General features: G+C 35.6%; 1 protein-coding gene across 1 annotated transcript; it reads right to left on the reverse strand.

Moving 5' to 3' along the window:
• Window positions 1-755: 755 nt before the first annotated feature.
• LOC114178975 (cystinosin homolog) lies at window positions 756-3,457 on the reverse strand. Its single transcript, XM_028065147.2, has 8 exons — window positions 3,146-3,457; window positions 2,914-3,046; window positions 2,425-2,514; window positions 2,215-2,339; window positions 1,971-2,013; window positions 1,586-1,703; window positions 1,274-1,323; window positions 756-1,172 (listed from the first exon to the last, which is right to left on the reverse strand). Exons 1-8 carry the CDS (start codon window positions 3,262-3,264, stop codon window positions 1,041-1,043), a joined length of 810 nt encoding a protein of 269 aa, XP_027920948.1. The 5' UTR covers window positions 3,265-3,457; the 3' UTR covers window positions 756-1,040.
• Window positions 3,458-17,665: the final 14,208 nt, after the last annotated feature.

Raw genomic sequence — 17,665 nt, forward strand, 5'->3', positions numbered from 1 at the left:
GCTGTAGAACCAAACATTTCAAATGATTGAAAACAAAAATAGCAGATTAATTTGTTCATGCAGTATGATTCAACAAATTCAAAAATAAAATCAACTGACTGATATTTTGGAAAATTATGCAGAAACGCGAAGCTCCTATTGCATCATAGTTGATTTGCGCAATACACCACTGATAAATCCTTAAGAACAATGGATATACAAGTGTTAGGAAGTCTTGTTTATCCGGGTTTTCATCAACTTGTACAACAAGGTTGGCATAAGTTGGTTGGGCTGAATGCCTAGATGAGCTAGCATAGGCTAAAGGTTGAGCTGAGTCAGCATAGTCGAAGGTCGAGTCAAGTTGTCATAATGTTAAGGTTGAGTCGAGTCAGTCATAACCAAAGGTCAAGACAAGTCATTCAAGGTCGAATATTGAACTAAGTCATCTTTTGCTAAAGGATTGAGTGAGTTATCCAAACATTTTTAAAAACAAAATTGAATTGCTTTATCCAAAAGAAAAATTAAAATCTAAAATATTTCAATTGCTTCATCTAAATAAATTATTTAAGATATAAAAAGAATTCAATTGTAAGTAATTTAAATATGTGTATTTCAACTTTTTTAAATTGTTGAATCCAAACACAAAGTAAATATGACCCTCTTTTTATACATAAAATTCACCCTCTGAACACCGAAAAAAGAACGCATAGTAGATTTTAATATTTAGCACGATCACATAAATACAGTTAAAGTTTTGTTGGGATAGTAGAGCAAGCTAAAGAAAATAAAGTTTATTTAGGATCTCATTTACCCGAATCAGCAACTGTAGTCAAACAAACCAGCGCTCTCATGCTAAATCTTGCAAAACAAGATCAGCTCACATAGAAGGGTGGATAATTTGGTTGGAAATTAAAGAAGAAAATGATAAGGACACTAACAACTTTTTGTTTGATACTTCTATGTTTATACACTAATAGCATTTACGGTTATTGAATTTTCCACGCAAAAGGATCAATTAGGATTGAGTTCATTACAAGAGAGATCATGAAACAAGTTCCATCTTAGATATTCTCGCATGGTCTATCAGAAGACTTGGCATTATCATGTTCAGGGGATGCCTCTAATTTGCGTTTCTTCACAGGATATAACAGATAATGTTGACACATGAAGAGGATGTCAAAGAAAATAGACACCTGCAATGGTTCATTTTATCAATAGCAATGTTAGTTAGAAATTCAATTGGGTCAGAACAACAATCTAACAAGAAAAATCTCTTGCAGAAAGAAATAAACACCAGGGATAGCAGCAGTTTCCCTATATTTCCATAGAAGTTCACCCAAGAATCTGGAAATCAAAGTTGGATATCAATTTAAACTTTAAAGAAGATAATAGCAACATACTCTCGTAATATATTATTGATTTTTAAAACTTATTAAACATTGCAGAATCATGACTGAGACTTGTTAATAAAAACTTCAGCAGCCACAATGATATGATTTTAATTGTCTTGCAAAGTAGAGTGTTTAAAAGGGTGTTGTAGAGTATGTTACTAGCATTTTTTTAACTATAAATGGAACAAAACCCTTTGGTAAAGAAGATGACTTACGTTGATCGATTGATTGCATAGACATTTGCACATAGTTAGCTACGGAGCCAGAAAAGTCAAGTAGAATGTTAACAATGCTCCAGCCGTCTGTACTTTTTCTCATAAAGTTCATCACAGCCTATATTCACATCACAACCACTACTTAAGATAAAATGGCTATCATGTTTCAACAAACAATAGTTTCACTTTATGACCAAAGAAATATGCAGCAGATTGTGTATGTTTGCATTCCAAAATATGCTTCATTGAAGACAAGACTAGCATAATCTTACTGGCTATTGTTCCGAGAGCTAAATTTTCTCACCAGCCAAATTGAATTTTCCAGGAAATAATATAAACACGAGAAAATAGAAGTAAAAGGAAATCATAATCGAATAGACCTGACCTGGGGAATGTATTTTATAACCGTCATACAAACTTGAATGTCACTGCAAGTTTATCAGTTTCAAGAAAAGTGAGAAAGAAATTTGGTAACACATTCATCATTCATGATGCATGTTATATGTAACAATGGCATGGGAAAAAACTTGGTCTTATTATGATTCTCCTATGCAAATTTGTTAATAATCCACAATAGGAAGTCAAATTAATGCCAATTGTCATGTAACGAATTAAAATAGAAAACATACGAGAAGATTGAGATTAGCCAGAGCCAGTGATGATTATGCAATGCTACAAAGAAACAGACTGCTGCCGAGGTCCATGTAACAAGGAGAATTCCATATGCGATTTTAGAGACTTTCTGACTTCCCCGCTACATGAAAACGTAACCTCTTTTAGGATAATCATAAATTCATAACAAGAACAATAAGATCAATTAGAGGGAGCATAATACTAACATCATATAGTGCAATCTGGAACAAGTTAATTGCTGTCAGCAAAACAGCATGGACTGAAAAAGCAACATCATTTGCTGCCACAGGTATCATCTGAAATAAATCAAAAAATGCTGAAGCATGACAGAATACCAACCTTAAATTTGTTTGTTTGTCATCATATTTAAAGTACTACTCAACACTTTATATATCATAAGTCTGCACAATATTTTCTATAATAGGCATTTTCATGGATTAGTGGCTTGTTGGCCCATGTGTAGCTTGGGCTTGGGTCCTCCTAATATTAAAGGTCAAAGCCCAAGCAGTTATACAAGGACAAAACTGTGCTATCCACGATAACCTAACAATGCAGTGCGAGAATTTTAAGTTGGAAGACAAGCTTATCAGATTATCAAAATATCGTGATAGGGAACTTTCCCCTTTCAATTTAGCACAAACTGAGATTAATGAATTTAACTTCAATAACAATAAAAAAAAGTGATATGAACAAACCTCTTTCTGACCATATTTGTCTCTGTACTGTTTCTGAACAGTAGAGCTGATGTACAGAGATGCATTGTATATGAGATAGGAAGAGTGTTTCGTCAAATTCAGCAACACGAAATCAAAGTTCAAGCCCACCACACTATACAACAAAAGCAAACCAGAACACTAAAATAGAAGCAAAAAGTCATAAGATAAGGAACTGGAAAAAAATTACACAAAAACCAGTAACAAATGGTACCTTTTTCTGCGAAAGTTCAAGATGACTTGCGGGTAGAAACTGATAGACCAGGAAGCAAAAGCAAACCAACCCAGAACTTCATAGGAGACATGGAGTGGAACTGAATTCCAAGCAGCCATGATTCTTTCCTCCACTTGTTCAGAAGAACAAACCACAAATCTTGCTTATAGAAATACACACTTTTCTTATGTTACAGTGTCGATTATTATTATAATTACTTTTTATATATATTTGATAATTGGTTTTAACTTATATTAAGTGTGGTTGAGTTACTCTTGAACTGAATGTTATAAATGTGGTGTTTTCCAAACAGTTGAGATAGCTTACACCACTACGTCTTCGTACATTCTTGGGGCATCATTCGTTGGCCTTTTATATATGAGGGGACTCTAATGTGCTGGCAAAAATAGTATACTTTCATGCACACACTTCAAAATGTCCATACATTAGTTAGAGATGTACACGGAACGGAACAAAAAGGAGTTTCATCCTCTCATTTCTATTATTGAAATAAAAGTTCGTTATCATACATACATATGTAACTTCTTTATTATATTCATTTTCACTGGATAATAGGTGCAAAATAGGTATATTTCTCCCGTCCTCGTTTTTTTCCTATTCTGACTAGTTTTGGACCTTGCGTACGCTCGGATTTTTTCTTTTCTTTTTCTTTTATGTTTTTTATATTATTTTATTAAATTAAAATAATATTTAAGTTTATAACATTATTAATAATTTTTTTATAATTTATCTTATATATTATTTTTATTTTATATATAAAAATATGTATATATTTATTATACAATTTTATATACATAAGAATAATTAATGTACATTAAATATGTATATATATATATATATATAATATACTAATTGTATGTTAATAATAAAAATAGTGTATATGTATATATTAATTATGCAATTAATATTATATGAAAAAGTAATATGTATAATTATCATTAATATATAAATTCTTTTATTAAAACTATTAATTGTAATGTACAATAAATCATAGGTATAATTTTATAAAATTTAACTGTACATTTTAAAAAGATAATTAAAAGTTTGATTAAAAAATTAATTTTATATATTATTTTTAAATTACATAGATATCATAGTTACATCTTTTAGAAAATTTTAATTAGTTTTTATATTTCAGTATTTCATTTACTAAATTAGTATGTGTACTGTTTGTTTATATGATATTTTAAAAGTGTATTAATGTTGTTCAGAAGTTTACCATCCGGGATCATCTCCTCAATGGTTTGATTCTATTAGGGTTAAATATGTTATTGATTTTTCAAGTTTCAGTGAATTTTGGAAGTTTAAGTGAATTTTGAAATTAATTCCTCTTCGAAACTTTATACCAATTTAGTCCTTCATTTTTAGAATTGCATGGATTTAATCCTTCTTACCAAATTTTGTTAAGTTTATTTGACATTTTAAACGCATTTTATGATAATATTTGAGTTAACGGTGTAAACATTCAAATACTATCATGAAATGCGCTTGAAACGTCAGATAAACTTAACAAAATTTGGTTAAAATGACTAAATTCATTCATTTTTAAAGATGAAGGACTAAATTGGTCAAAAGTTTTGAAAAGTGACTAATTCCAAATTTTACTAAAACTTGAGGGACCAAAAACATATTTAACTCATTCTATTATAAGTCGGATGTTTGTTCTAAGACACGAGGATGGGAGAACAAGAAGAGAAGAGACAAGTAGGTTATTTGACTAAATTAAGAATGATGGTGCCCCAATGTTGACGTCCTAGTTCAAGTAAAGATAGGTCATTATTTCTCAACATATTTATCTTGTTTCTGACCCGCCGAAAGCTGAACCTACATTCATGCATGGAGACTATAAGGAAGGGCAAATGCCATTTGGGCCTTGCTACTTGAATTATAATCCTCTATGGGTCAAGTTAGTGTTTCTAGGCGCATAAGACATCTAAAGCCCGACCTAGAAGATTGGTCCAAAAATTGAGCCTTTGTTGTTCAATAGTTAGGTTAAATTTTATAAAAAAATATTCTTGGATAGGAGGTCTAATATGTGGTTATTATCTTTGTAGCCTTCATATATTGTTATTACTTTTTGTAACTTAAATATTCTCTTATTTTTCGGAGAATAGACGACTTGTAACTATTTTGGTTATAAATAAAATTCCCAACTTTTTAAGGGGACAAAAAAATGTGCCTACCGTGGGGCTCAATAATACTCGATCCTAACCCTATTGATGAGTCATTATTTTCCATTATTCCATTGCCTTTTTGTGTCATTCTTGAGGGTTGTTTAGTGCTTAATTGTCTTTTGTTAGTGCGTTTTCCTCAATTGGGCTCCATTGTGCCATTATTCCAAATTTTGCGTAATTTGGCATTAATTGGTCTAATTATTGTTCCAAATTTTAGAGCTTCGACATTTATGATAAGGTCAAGAAAGAGTTGCCACGTGATTTCCACATCATTGCCACGTCTGCGCCATGTTAGTTAGTCTGTCCACGTCATTAGGCCAGCATTTTCAGCCCATAGTGGCTTTTTTGGAATTCTGAGTGGTAGAATGACAGTTTTGTAATTATGTAGAAATGTGGTGATGTGACCACGAGTTTTTAGGTCATCTTCTTCATGGGCAGCCACTATTCAGGAACCCAGAAATAAGCAAAAAGGGATGTGTCGCCTGGCGGCAATTCATCGTCTGCTAACCTAGAATTCCTTTGCTTAACAATTGAAAATATGATTGTTAATCACCAATGGCATCCCTTCCCCCAAGGTGCAGTACAGTGGTATCCTTCAACCAAGGTTGAACCCACAACCATGCTAATGTTAAATCAATGTTCAACCACTCAACCAATTTATATTTTATGTTGACTAATATAATTCAATGATTATATTATCCCTCAACATGATCAACATATATTTAAAAATAGTAACAAATAAATAACACATAATTGGCATACATAGGACTTGAACCCAAGTCCTCTCACACAATCAAGTACTCTCAACCATTTGAGCTAGTACTATTCCACATCATACAATTTAGAATTTAATGCCATAAAGGCTCCCACTATCCGCATTTATTAATTATTTATTTATTTAATTAATTAAATTCCACGGGTCTTACATCATCCTTATAGGCACAAAAGAATAGTGGTAACCCTAGCTTGCTCTTAGATCTAGCGCACCAAACTAGGGTTTAAACCTTAGAAAAGCATCTTTTTTTATAAAGCCCAACTCCTTCTAGGCCCAAACACCCATTCTAAGCCCAAAACCCACCAACGTCTAATTACATGGTCCAAAGAAAACCCTATACTATTAGGCCCAAAATACAAAGCCCAAAATTAAACCCTAGTCTAATATTTACAAATTATAGATTCCTAGGCTAGGTCTTCACATCATCCTTAGCCTAAATGAACTTTAACTTGAGACTCCAACTTAATTATATCCAGCACAATTCCATTACCAATTTACCATAAAGATACATGAATCATAAAAAACCCCCAATTTACCAACCCTAAAATTTGTTCATATCAAATTTTATCCAATTCATTTATAATCGCAGGTCCATTCAACTATTTTAACCTCCAATAGCCAACAACTGAACCTCTCACTCATTTCACTATTAAAAATCACTCAGAACCAACACAAATACAAGAATTGAGATATACCGCTCACGTCGCCTGGTGGTTAGATCATCCCCGCCAGGCCCTTCATGTGTCGCCGGGCGATCAGGCTCGTACCGCCAGGCGGTTCCTTGTCTAGAACTTAGAAACAAACAAACAGGGTATGAGTCGCCTGGCAGTTTTGAAGGCCCGCCAAGCAGTTTTTGGAAAATTTCCAGAAACGTGAATTTGCACAGTTTTATCACAATTCATGCATCCAATTACTCAATCAATCATGCAATATTAAAAACACAAGTAAAAATAACGGAGTCCAGCTCCCTTAACCTAGGTTCGTTGCTAAAAAGTTGAGAATTCCAAGGTTCTTCTTGATCAACAATGGTTTCCTTTAACACCTTCCGCAACAGCCCTCAATCCTCTCTAGACGCAACTCTAATGCTCTCAAAACCAATTCAAATGTTTCTCACTCTGAATTAATTTTAAAACTAAAGAAAATATATCTGAGGTACATTTAATGTAAAATGAAGGTGGTAAGGGCAATTTATCAAAAGAAAAAAGAGAAATATATATATATATATATATATATATGTATATATATATACATATATATATATATATATATATATATATATATATATATATGGCCTGTGTTGTTTTTCTGTTGTAATACAAAAACGGTCTGGTTTTTGTTGAATAGGAAATTCTTGGATGATGAGTGTAAATCTTTTACACGTGAGAGTAAACTATGCACATTGAATGTTCCATTCAACAGAGAATCTAACCTTGTGTTTGGATCAAGCATTTCAACAATGATGAGAAATTGAAATGTATTGTATTTGAATTGCTTGCAATTAAATTCCCTTCATTCTTTAAATAACTTGTTTGGATAAAGAAATTAAAATACCTTACATTTCAATTTCCTGTGAGATAAAATTTCATTTTATCAATATTTATTCTAGGCTTAATTATGTTTTGGGTTCATGATAAATTTGGAAACAGGTCGGTCATGCTTGTCGGGTCAATAGGTCGGTCGGGTCATTGGGCCTGCCCGACACGTCTGGGTCGTCAGGCCTGCCTGACACCTCTAGGTCCTCTAGTCCGCCAAACCCGTGTGGGTCGCTAAGCTCGCCTGTCCTACTTGGGCCATCAGATCCGCTGACCCGTCTTGGTTGCCAAGTCGGTTAAGCTCATCTCTGTCTTCGAGCCCACCTGGCTCGTTTGGGTCATTAGTCCTATTTGGGTCGTTGGGCCCGCCCGACCCGTTTATGTCGTAGGGCCAGTCCGGTCTGTCTGGGCCATTGGGCCAGCACGACACACCTTGGTCGTCGGGCCTACCTGGGCGGTGTGGGTTGTCGGGCCCACTCGACCCGTCTGCATCGTCGGGTCCGCTCAACCTGTCTAGGTCGTCGGGCCTGCTCGACCTATTTGTGTCGTTAGGTCAGTCCAATCCGTCTAGATCGTCTGGTCAGCCCAACCTGTCATGGTTGTCGGGTTTTGCTAGGTCTGTTTGGGGTTAAGTCTAGAGTGTGAGATTCAGTGAGAAGAATTTCAAATTTCACCTTTTTTTAGGGTATTTAAATTTCTTCTAATTTAGCTAATTGAAATACTTCAAGAAAATGCATGCATTTTAAATGCTTTTTAATTTTTCTATCCAAACAAAGCATTTCATTGCAAAGAATTTTGAATTCTTCAAATAAATGAATCACCCTCTTGAATTGCTCATCCAAACACATCTAAATTCCAAACTGAAGGAGTCATTTGTGTGCATCTTGCTTCTTGAATTGCCTCATCCAAACACACCTAAATTCCAAACTGAAGGAGTCATTTGTGCGCGTCGTGCTTATTTAGAGGATTACCTGTTTGTTTTTTTCTCTGATGTGCTATTAATCGATAGATGCGGAACCCAATAAGTATTTTTTTTATTATCTTATTTTATATTAATTTTAATTTTATATACTTATTTAAATAAAGATATATGTATTATTTAATCAAATGATTTAGATTGCACTTTCTGCTTGAAAGAAGAAAAAAAAAGCGCAATTATATTACATAACAGTTGTACGTACCATTAAATAAATAGGTGACTTATTCTTTATATTTTTATTGTTGTAAAATTATAATTTTGAAGTGTAAAATATTAAAAATTTTAAATATAATTGAAGTTCAATAATAACATAAGATTCTATAAAATAAATATATTTCATCATACATTATTGTTTATATATTATTATAGAGATCTAAATGTACGCAATAGAAAGTTACGTGAAGAATGGACATTCTAATGCGTGGAGGATGAGCATTATTTTTGTCCTGCTTTAAATTTTGGTAAACTAGAACTAAGTTTAGGATATATGGTATCGATATTTGCTTGTGTTTTTATTGTGTCACATTAGTTATTTATGGTAAAAATCTCATAATTTTCTAATATCAGTATTAGGGAATTTTGTGAACATGAGAATACTAGAAAATTGAAAAATCCGTGGATATCTTAAGGTATTCCTCCTAGTTCTTTGAAGATTTGTTTGATGAATGAAGTCTCCATGGAAGTAATGAAATGGAGAAGAAGAAGTGTTTTGGTTCGGTTTAGGTGAGGTTTCTTAGAAAGAGGTAAGGTGAACTCCTAGGGAAGGAAACTAGAGTAGTCTATAATTTAGAAAATGGAACCAAAAGAGAACATGCTTTTAGTGCAACTTGCCACCTAAGCAAGTCACACTTTCCACACCATGTAGCACACATGGAGGAGACTTGCAAGGCAAGTCTGCACTCCTCTAGGTTTAAGAAACCCTAATTTTAGTGCCTTTCCTCAAGACCCCAACCTAGGCCCATCTCCTCCTAGGCCCAAACTATAATACTAGGTCCACCCAAAACATGTCTTAAATGCAAGGTCCAAATAAAATTATACACTATTAGGCCAATAATACAAAGTCCAAATATTACTAGTCTAATATTTACAAAAGAATCCTAGATTAGGTCTTCACATCTTTCTTAGCCTAGATGAACATCAACTTAGTCCTGCTCAACTCAGGTTAAATCCAATCTTCTTGGATCCTTCTAGTCATGCACTAACACAAAAAAGGCTTTTGACGTCTTGTATTTTCTACTTTGACATTTGACCAAACTCTGACGTTGTATCGGATGACGTCAAATTGATGTTGGATAGCAAAACCCATGTCCAAGAACATCAGATGTACAGAAGACCGATGTCCCTTAACGACGAATTCTGAAAACCCCAATGTCCAATTGGCTCCAATTCAAACTAGAAAAAGTAGCTTTTGACATTTGATGTTGCATTAACAAACATTAAAGGACGTCGGCTATGGTATAGTCTGACGTCCTTTGATGTTAGTTAATGTAGTGTCAGACGTCAAAAGTTGTTTTTTCTTTTATGTTTTATTTGTATTTCAGTTTTCCCAAACTTGAACAGTAGAAAACAATCCATTATAGTTCAAAAAAATTCTAGCATAAATTGTATATCAAAACTTAATATATTAACACTAAAGGTGTCTAAACTATTACAATTAGTACAAAACTAAAAGTTTCATAATAATAATCTTTATCCTAGATAGTTTTCAAGCAAAGCCCTAAAGTTATTGTGGTCCTAACTCCATCGTTCTAGTAGATATGTTGTCATTCCTGTCTTAGTTTCTTGATAGTGTCATCCATTAGAGGTGATGAATTCTTGAACTGTTGAAAAAACAATACAACTTCATTATGTCTGGATATCGGTGTTTAAAGTTTGATGTGATTTATAATATATGAAAGGTATACACACACACACACACACACACACACACACACACACACACACACACACACACACACACACACACACACATATATATATATATATATATATATATATATATATATATATATATATATATTATTACTTCTATCCAATCATCTCTAATTCGGCTCAAATGATGGTTTTTATCCAAGACATTACGTAATAGCCACATTCCCATGAATCTTCTTGCTTGTTAGATTAAACATGACAAAGAAAATAATCACATATCAAGGTCATAAATTTACACGCGAAAATCAATAACTTTGATATGCAAAAATTAATAACTTTAACATGAATGAATTTCAACCTTTGGATATAATACTTGAATTTTTTGTGCTCTATGCTTACCTATAACTCTAATGAAATTTTGGAAAATAAAATATAGGTTAGTTTTAATATAAATAAGTAGATGATATAAAAGAAAGTAACACTTACTCTCGTAACATGTTTTTAAAATTAGGTTTAATCTTCTAATGCAATGAACAAAACCATACAACCATGCATAGTGTTGGAATGATGATCAATAGTTGACAATGGTCCACACCATCAATCACTAGTAGTTAGTCGAATAATTAAAAATACTTCATAAAATATTACCTTCAGTAACACATACCCATCAATGCAGGACGCAATATAGAACTCTCTTTTTGACTCAGCCATCCATGTTTGCAAATAAGTTTTCATGTGCTCAAGTGTGCTTCCATAAGCTTGAATGGTTTGAGGTTCAATAAATCCATACATGAAATCTTGACCTTGGTCCATAATGACTTTGTCCATGTACCAATAATAAGGCAGTTGGGTATAAATTAAGAAGTACCAATTCCTAGTTTTAAATATGGAATACAAAGAAAATCTTACTTGTACCATAATTGTATGATTGAAGTATTCAACATCTTGTCTCCCACAATGATCTCTAGTGCATCATTTATATTAATGTACAATGGGACATGATAGTAGAGGCCAAATACTCTTAACTTCCACTCTACACTACCAGTCCTCTCTTCAACTTGTATAATTTTGTTAGCAACTTTCCTAAAGGATCTTCTTAATGAAGCTCCATGGAGGAATTTGATGGTTGTAGCAAAAAGGATGATGCACTGAAAGTTAGAAGTGTAATGGCAAGTGATTTGGTGAAGGTTCCTAAGAGGTTAGGCCAACTTAGGGAGGAAGGCTAGAGGAGAAATCTAGGAGAATGCTCTAGCAATTTGAACTCTCAAAATGCAAGTCATGGAACGATCTCGACATGTATTTGCAATAACAATTCAAGAGTAACCTTACAAAGAGTGTGGAGGCTTGAATATATAGCCAAGTATTTCGGCCAACCAAACTAATTAACCATGTGCACAATTATTCTATATCTAGATCTAGATCTCCTTAATTGGTGGATCAAAGGACATGTGGCAAGTCTCACTTTACACATTGTAGCATGTTCTAAATGTGTTTAAGTCATTTGGCCAAGGCTAAATTCAAGAAGGTCGTGAGCCCATTAAAACTTAGTCTTGGTGAATTTTGATCCATGTTTATGATAATGCACACATTATTTAAAAGATGGCCCAATTACATTGGCCAAAATACAAACTAATAAAAATTATGCTATCTAAATCTTGATGTCTTCTTTAGCCCATTTGAATAACAATTGAATGGATTTGGACTCCAAGAGATTTTGAGATTCACCCGCTTCTTGAACTCTCTTAAGCATTCCTCTAGTGATTGGGCCACTTGGGCTTGGGCCTTGAGTTGGGTTTGATGGGCTTAGGCCCAAGTCGTCACATCTTTTGCTTCTGCCATTACATCATCTTCACATATAACATGTTGACGCATGACTTGCTTTTTAGGACAAGAGGACTGAAATAAAGAGTTTTAAAGGTATGGATCAATTATTTATAAATTGTAAGATTAAAATACTAAGAATATGATGTCATAATACCTTTGGTGGGCTAGAGTATAACATTATCAGTGCTTTAAGCCAAGCTATAAATGTGCCTAAGACCTTCCCCACAAATTAGATTTCAAAATTTGGCATAGGTACTTGAGCATGGGGATCTCAAGCTTCATCAATGGTCACACGCGCGTACTAGAGCAGTAAAAGAACACCATGGATAGTTTCCCAGCCTTTAAGTTATCGTCCTATAGCCACTACACACGTGGGATCTCCATCAACCAATAGCTTATACTGACTTGTGTAGTCAGTATGATCTGCAACGGAGCATTACCCTTTTGTGCTCACACGATGTCCTATTGGAGCTTTAGTGGGTAACTTTACATCCTATTGTTGCATTAACTGAAGCTTTTCTTCAAGTGCTCTTTGTATTTGTTGTTGTTGTTGAAGGTGTTCCATGAAGCGTTGCTCCATAACTAACATGCATTGGATGATTCTTTCCTCCCTTTAGAGTTCCATCTTCCTCAAGGCTTCTTGACTCAAGGATTCGTTACTTCTTTGTGGAGGACCAAAGTTGTTTCGAAGACCAATTGCACCTCCAACACCACGCACACAACATGGGTGCACTGGCTTTTCAATCGTTGTTGTGAGTATATCGTCCCGACCATAGCCAACAAACGAACCCTAAGTCTCTTGCTCAACTAACTCATTCTACATCACATAATCAAGTTTAATCATAAAACAATTAATATGAATTATGGTTTTGGTTTAGGGTTTGTACTTACTATTTTTCCATATATGATTTGAGTTGATTGTGATGTTAAATTCTAGTCAGACTTAGTCTAAGCAGCTTTCCACATCTCGCACCTAGAAATTGCAAGTACTTGGTCAGGTGGCTCAAGTCCTAATGACTTTGTGTAAGACCGGGGAATTTAAATAATTAAATAAATAAGTATTTAATAAATTCAAGTAGTGGGAGCCTTTATGGCATTAAATGCTAACTTTCATGATGTGGAAAAGTACTTGCTCAAGTGGTTGAGAGTACTTGGTTATGATTGAAAGGACTTGAGTTTGAAACATGAATTGAGAGTACTTGGTTTTAATAATAATATGCTTGATCATGGGGAGTGATATTATAATCCTAAAGTTATAGGAATTATAGCGAAACATGAATTGGTGGAATGGTTGTGCATTGACTTGACATTGGCATGGTTGTGTGTTTGATTCTTGATAGACATGAATTAAGCTTTCTTTTTGCTAAAATTTCTTTTGCACGAATGTGAAGAGCCAGAAACCCTAGTAGTCATAGGAGAGCAACCAAGAGGGCTGGAAAAACCACTAATAATGATTCTTGAAGGACAATTAAAAGTGAGAGATAATTAATTGGCTAATTAAGCGTGAGAATAAGAGTTTTTAGAGTCTACAAATGTTGAGTGTTGTGAGGAGAGGTTTACAAAGCAATCATTGTGCCTATTGTAACATCCTAAAAAAATTACTTTAATTAAAAGGTAACAATATAAAAGAAGTTTAAACGTCGCAACATTTATTATCCCAAACGCGGGAAAACAAAATTCAATAATCAATAAGACAATACTCAAAGGATATTAAATCAAAAGTTATTACAAGTTTCCATAAAACCATAAAATCAATAGTAAAAATCCCTAGCTCTAGCCCTGCTAGCCCTCATTCCGCAGTCCGAGCACCATCAGCATGATCTGCTCCCGTGTAACGAGTTACACGATCATCGCCAAACACAACCAGAAAGGGTGAGTTCAACAATATAAGAAATCACATAAATTACATAATATAAAACACCCAATCTTATTATCATAGTTAGACCTTGGTGACATTCTCAACACACCCCAAGGCTTTTCAACCTCTAACACACAACCAGGTTAGCCATGGACTCAGGATTTCATGATGCTCACACGAACCTGCCTGCTCGTGGTCCTGCCTCTACGAACCTCCCCTCTCGTAGTCCTACTCTACGGACCTACCCGCCCGTAGTCTAACACATGTGATCCTCAAGCTACGTACCTCCCCGCACGCAGCATCTCTCAACTGTGAGCACGGAACATACGAACCTACCTCGCTCATATCCCCATAGGAGAGTAATCGAGTATGAACCTCTTCGCTCATACCATGACATGTTATCCACCATCCATGAACCTACCCGATCATGGCACAGCATCTCCTGATCCACGTTTCATCAAAGAGTACAATCATTAACCACAAACTGCACTAAACTCGCCTAGGCTAGAAGCCTTAGCTTAGGCGATCAGGCCTGTCTCGCTTAAGCTAAGCTTCCTCGCCTGAGCGAGCGTGCTGCCAGGATTCACGTGCGAAGACTCGCGTAGGCGAGCTCATCTCGCCTGGGCGAGATCCCCCTTCGCTCATCTCGCCTAGGCGAGATCCCCCTTCGCTCAACACAACCACACTCGCCTAGGCGGCGAGACATTAGAACACACATGCATCAACCTCGATTTCTCGCTTAGGAGAGTACCTCTCGCCTGAGCGAGGTACTCTGTCGCTCAAAACCTGGGCTCCTCGCCTGAGCGGGATCCTCGAGCATAACCACACGTTTTCACGAATCCTCGCCTAGGCAAGCAGCTCTCGCCTGAGCAAGATATGCAGACATAACACCAGAATTTCGTTTCTACTATTCTCGCCTAGGCGAGCCTGTTTAGCTCGAGCGAGAATAGCGAATACTCTCCCTGTCATACACGTAGAAACCTTTACCCAAATACCCAAAGCCCCATTCAAATATGTCCAGCAATACACCACAGGATTCAACATTTTATGCATCATTTGAACATCAATTACTCACTCCAATTGCAAAAACAGACCCTTAACACCAACACTACAACAATTACCCCAAAATTCCCATACAGTGCATAACAAATTGACCCCAACCACTTAGCAACAATTTGACCACTGATTCATACCAGGAGAAGCACGAAAATTCATGATCAAACACAGTTTATACATGCATCTCAAGTATACGAAATTCACAATCATAAAAACAAGCAAGAGAACTCCCCTAACCTAGTTTCCCAGGCTTTAAACAAGAAAGGATGATGGTTCTTCTTGCCCAAAATTAACTTCTCTCGGTGCCCTCTAATTCCAGTCCTCTTGATTCCCTTTTTGCACTCTTCACTCCCAAACCCCTCCCAATTGCTTGATTTTGCCCTTTTATATGGTCATTCAATTATGGTAATTAGTAAAAACGAAATTCTGATTCTTTTAAGTGTCTCTAAATCCATTTTAGGGCCCATTATGGGTTGTTTTCCCAACTGCCTTAGCTGCCCATTGCCTCTAGAGTTTTCCCACTCTTTCACATTCAGACCATCATTTCATTAGCAAAAATAAAGAGAGCAATTTTGTTATGAATGGGATTTGAACACACACCCTTGAATTTCCAAAGTCCAAAGTTAGGACACAACCAATTCAACCAAGGCATGTTTGTGTTAAATCCTCTAATTATATAACTATGTTAGTACCCAACTTAACCATGCAATTTAATAAAATTAATAATCAATCAAATAACACACATATGACATACATAGGACTTGAACCCAAGTCCTTTCACACAATTAAGTACTCTCAACCACTTGAGCTAGTACTTTTCCATGTCATATCCCTCTGCATTAAATGCTTTAAAGGCTTCCATTACCTGCATTTATTAAATAATTATTTAATTAACTATTTAATTTTCCTGGGTCTTACACCTATTAAGTGTGAAGAAGGATGGATTTGAGGAAGAGCTAAGGAGGCTATTGGTGATCAAGGAAGAAGCTTTAAAGAACCATTAAGATAAGCAATGAATCCAGGTTATGGGAGCTGCATCTTGCGTTCTTTATTTTTGATAAATAATTTTGTGATGTATGTATGCTTGGGGTCCTTGAATTTCGTCAATTTCTACGTAAAATGTTCATGTTTTGGGAAATTTCCAGAAACTGCCTGGGGGTAGGATGCTGCCCGCCAGGCAACGCATGCTCTAGAACCCAGTTTCTGGGTTTCCTCTATAAACTGTCTAACGACTATGTGTTGTCCGCCAGGCGACGCAAACTGGCTTGCCTAATTGCTTTGTTTTCTCGAATTATGTGATGTTGGTAATGCGTGGTTGGAGTCTTTATATTAAATAATAACCATTTTTTTGTGTTTACACGTCAGCTATTGTATGAATTGGTGATAATTGTACGAATTATGGTATGATTGGGAAATTAGAGTTCATGTGGGGATTGAGATTTAGAGAATATGCCCTAGATATGATTGTTGTGATGTTTTTCATGAAAGTTATAAAATATTCGAACAAGCATGAGATGTGTAAGTTTGATAGAACATGAAAAATATGACAAAATGCATGCCTGAATTGATAACTAGGGTCTTGGGATTCGTACTAGTGTAGGAAAAATCTGGGGTAGAACCCAGGATTTCTATGCATTGGCGGTACATGAATTGCCGCCAGGCGATACTTCAGGTGCAGGCAGACACGTTGATTTTGCCTCGTGTTGGGTTTCTGGGGGTAATTATCTGAAATTTTGGTGCATGATATTTTGTAATTGAGTATAAGGTGTGGAAAGGAAACATTGGAATGCAATATAATTAATTATAGGTGTGAAGAGATGTAAGTTAGGATGGTATGCATGTAAAAGCCATGTTTTTTACTAACTATGATGTGGTTTATGGCTTGTTATCTACTGTGATTAAGTGTTGTTATGAATGTTAGAAATATGTGTCAAATACTGAAATGTTGGAAATATGGATGTGTGATATATGATTTGGTCATAGGGTTATGACTGGATAACTTTTGAGTGTTATGAATTGTGTGTTGTATGATTGGGGTTCAAATAGAACCTCTCCAAAATGCAAAAACTAGTAGCACTTGAGCTAATGGTATGGCGCCTGGCGACGTGGGACGAGTCGCCAGGCGATAGAGACCCAAAACAGTGGTAGTGGCCACTGGACTTGCGTGATGCCTAGCAGTAGGGGAGGCTTCGCTAGGCAGAGGTTGTTTGATAGAGGCATTAGGAGGAGCTTATTGCTTGGCGACGCAAGGAGACCACCAAGCGGCCTGGAACCAATTTCCGCCTAGCGACGCGAGTGATGCACTAGGCGGTTTGGGAGTAGAGTTGGATTGCGATGAGGATTCTACACGGCTTTGGATTGAGGTATTCATGCGATGCCTTGCTGGGGGCCCAGTTACGAGTGCAACTTGCATTGGGGTAACAAGTGGC

The sequence above is a fragment of the Vigna unguiculata genome, chromosome 1 (genome assembly GCF_037176805.1).
Source record: "Vigna unguiculata cultivar grain cowpea cultivar isolate G323 ecotype 2 chromosome 1, ASM3717680v1, whole genome shotgun sequence".
Taxonomy (NCBI): Eukaryota; Viridiplantae; Streptophyta; class Magnoliopsida; order Fabales; family Fabaceae; genus Vigna; species Vigna unguiculata.

Excerpts from the sequence above, each read along its gene's own strand:
- LOC114178975 (XM_028065147.2), bottom strand. The coding sequence starts at position 3,264 with ATGGCTGCTTGGAATTCAGTTCCACTCCATGTCTCCTATGAAGTTCTG. Across the intron at positions 2,515-2,913 it reads ACAAATATGGTCAGAAAGAG|ATGATACCTGTGGCAGCAAA; the intron begins GTTTGTTCATAT and ends GATTTATTTCAG. Across the intron at positions 1,173-1,273 it reads GGAAACTGCTGCTATCCCTG|GTGTCTATTTTCTTTGACAT; the intron begins GTGTTTATTTCT and ends GAACCATTGCAG.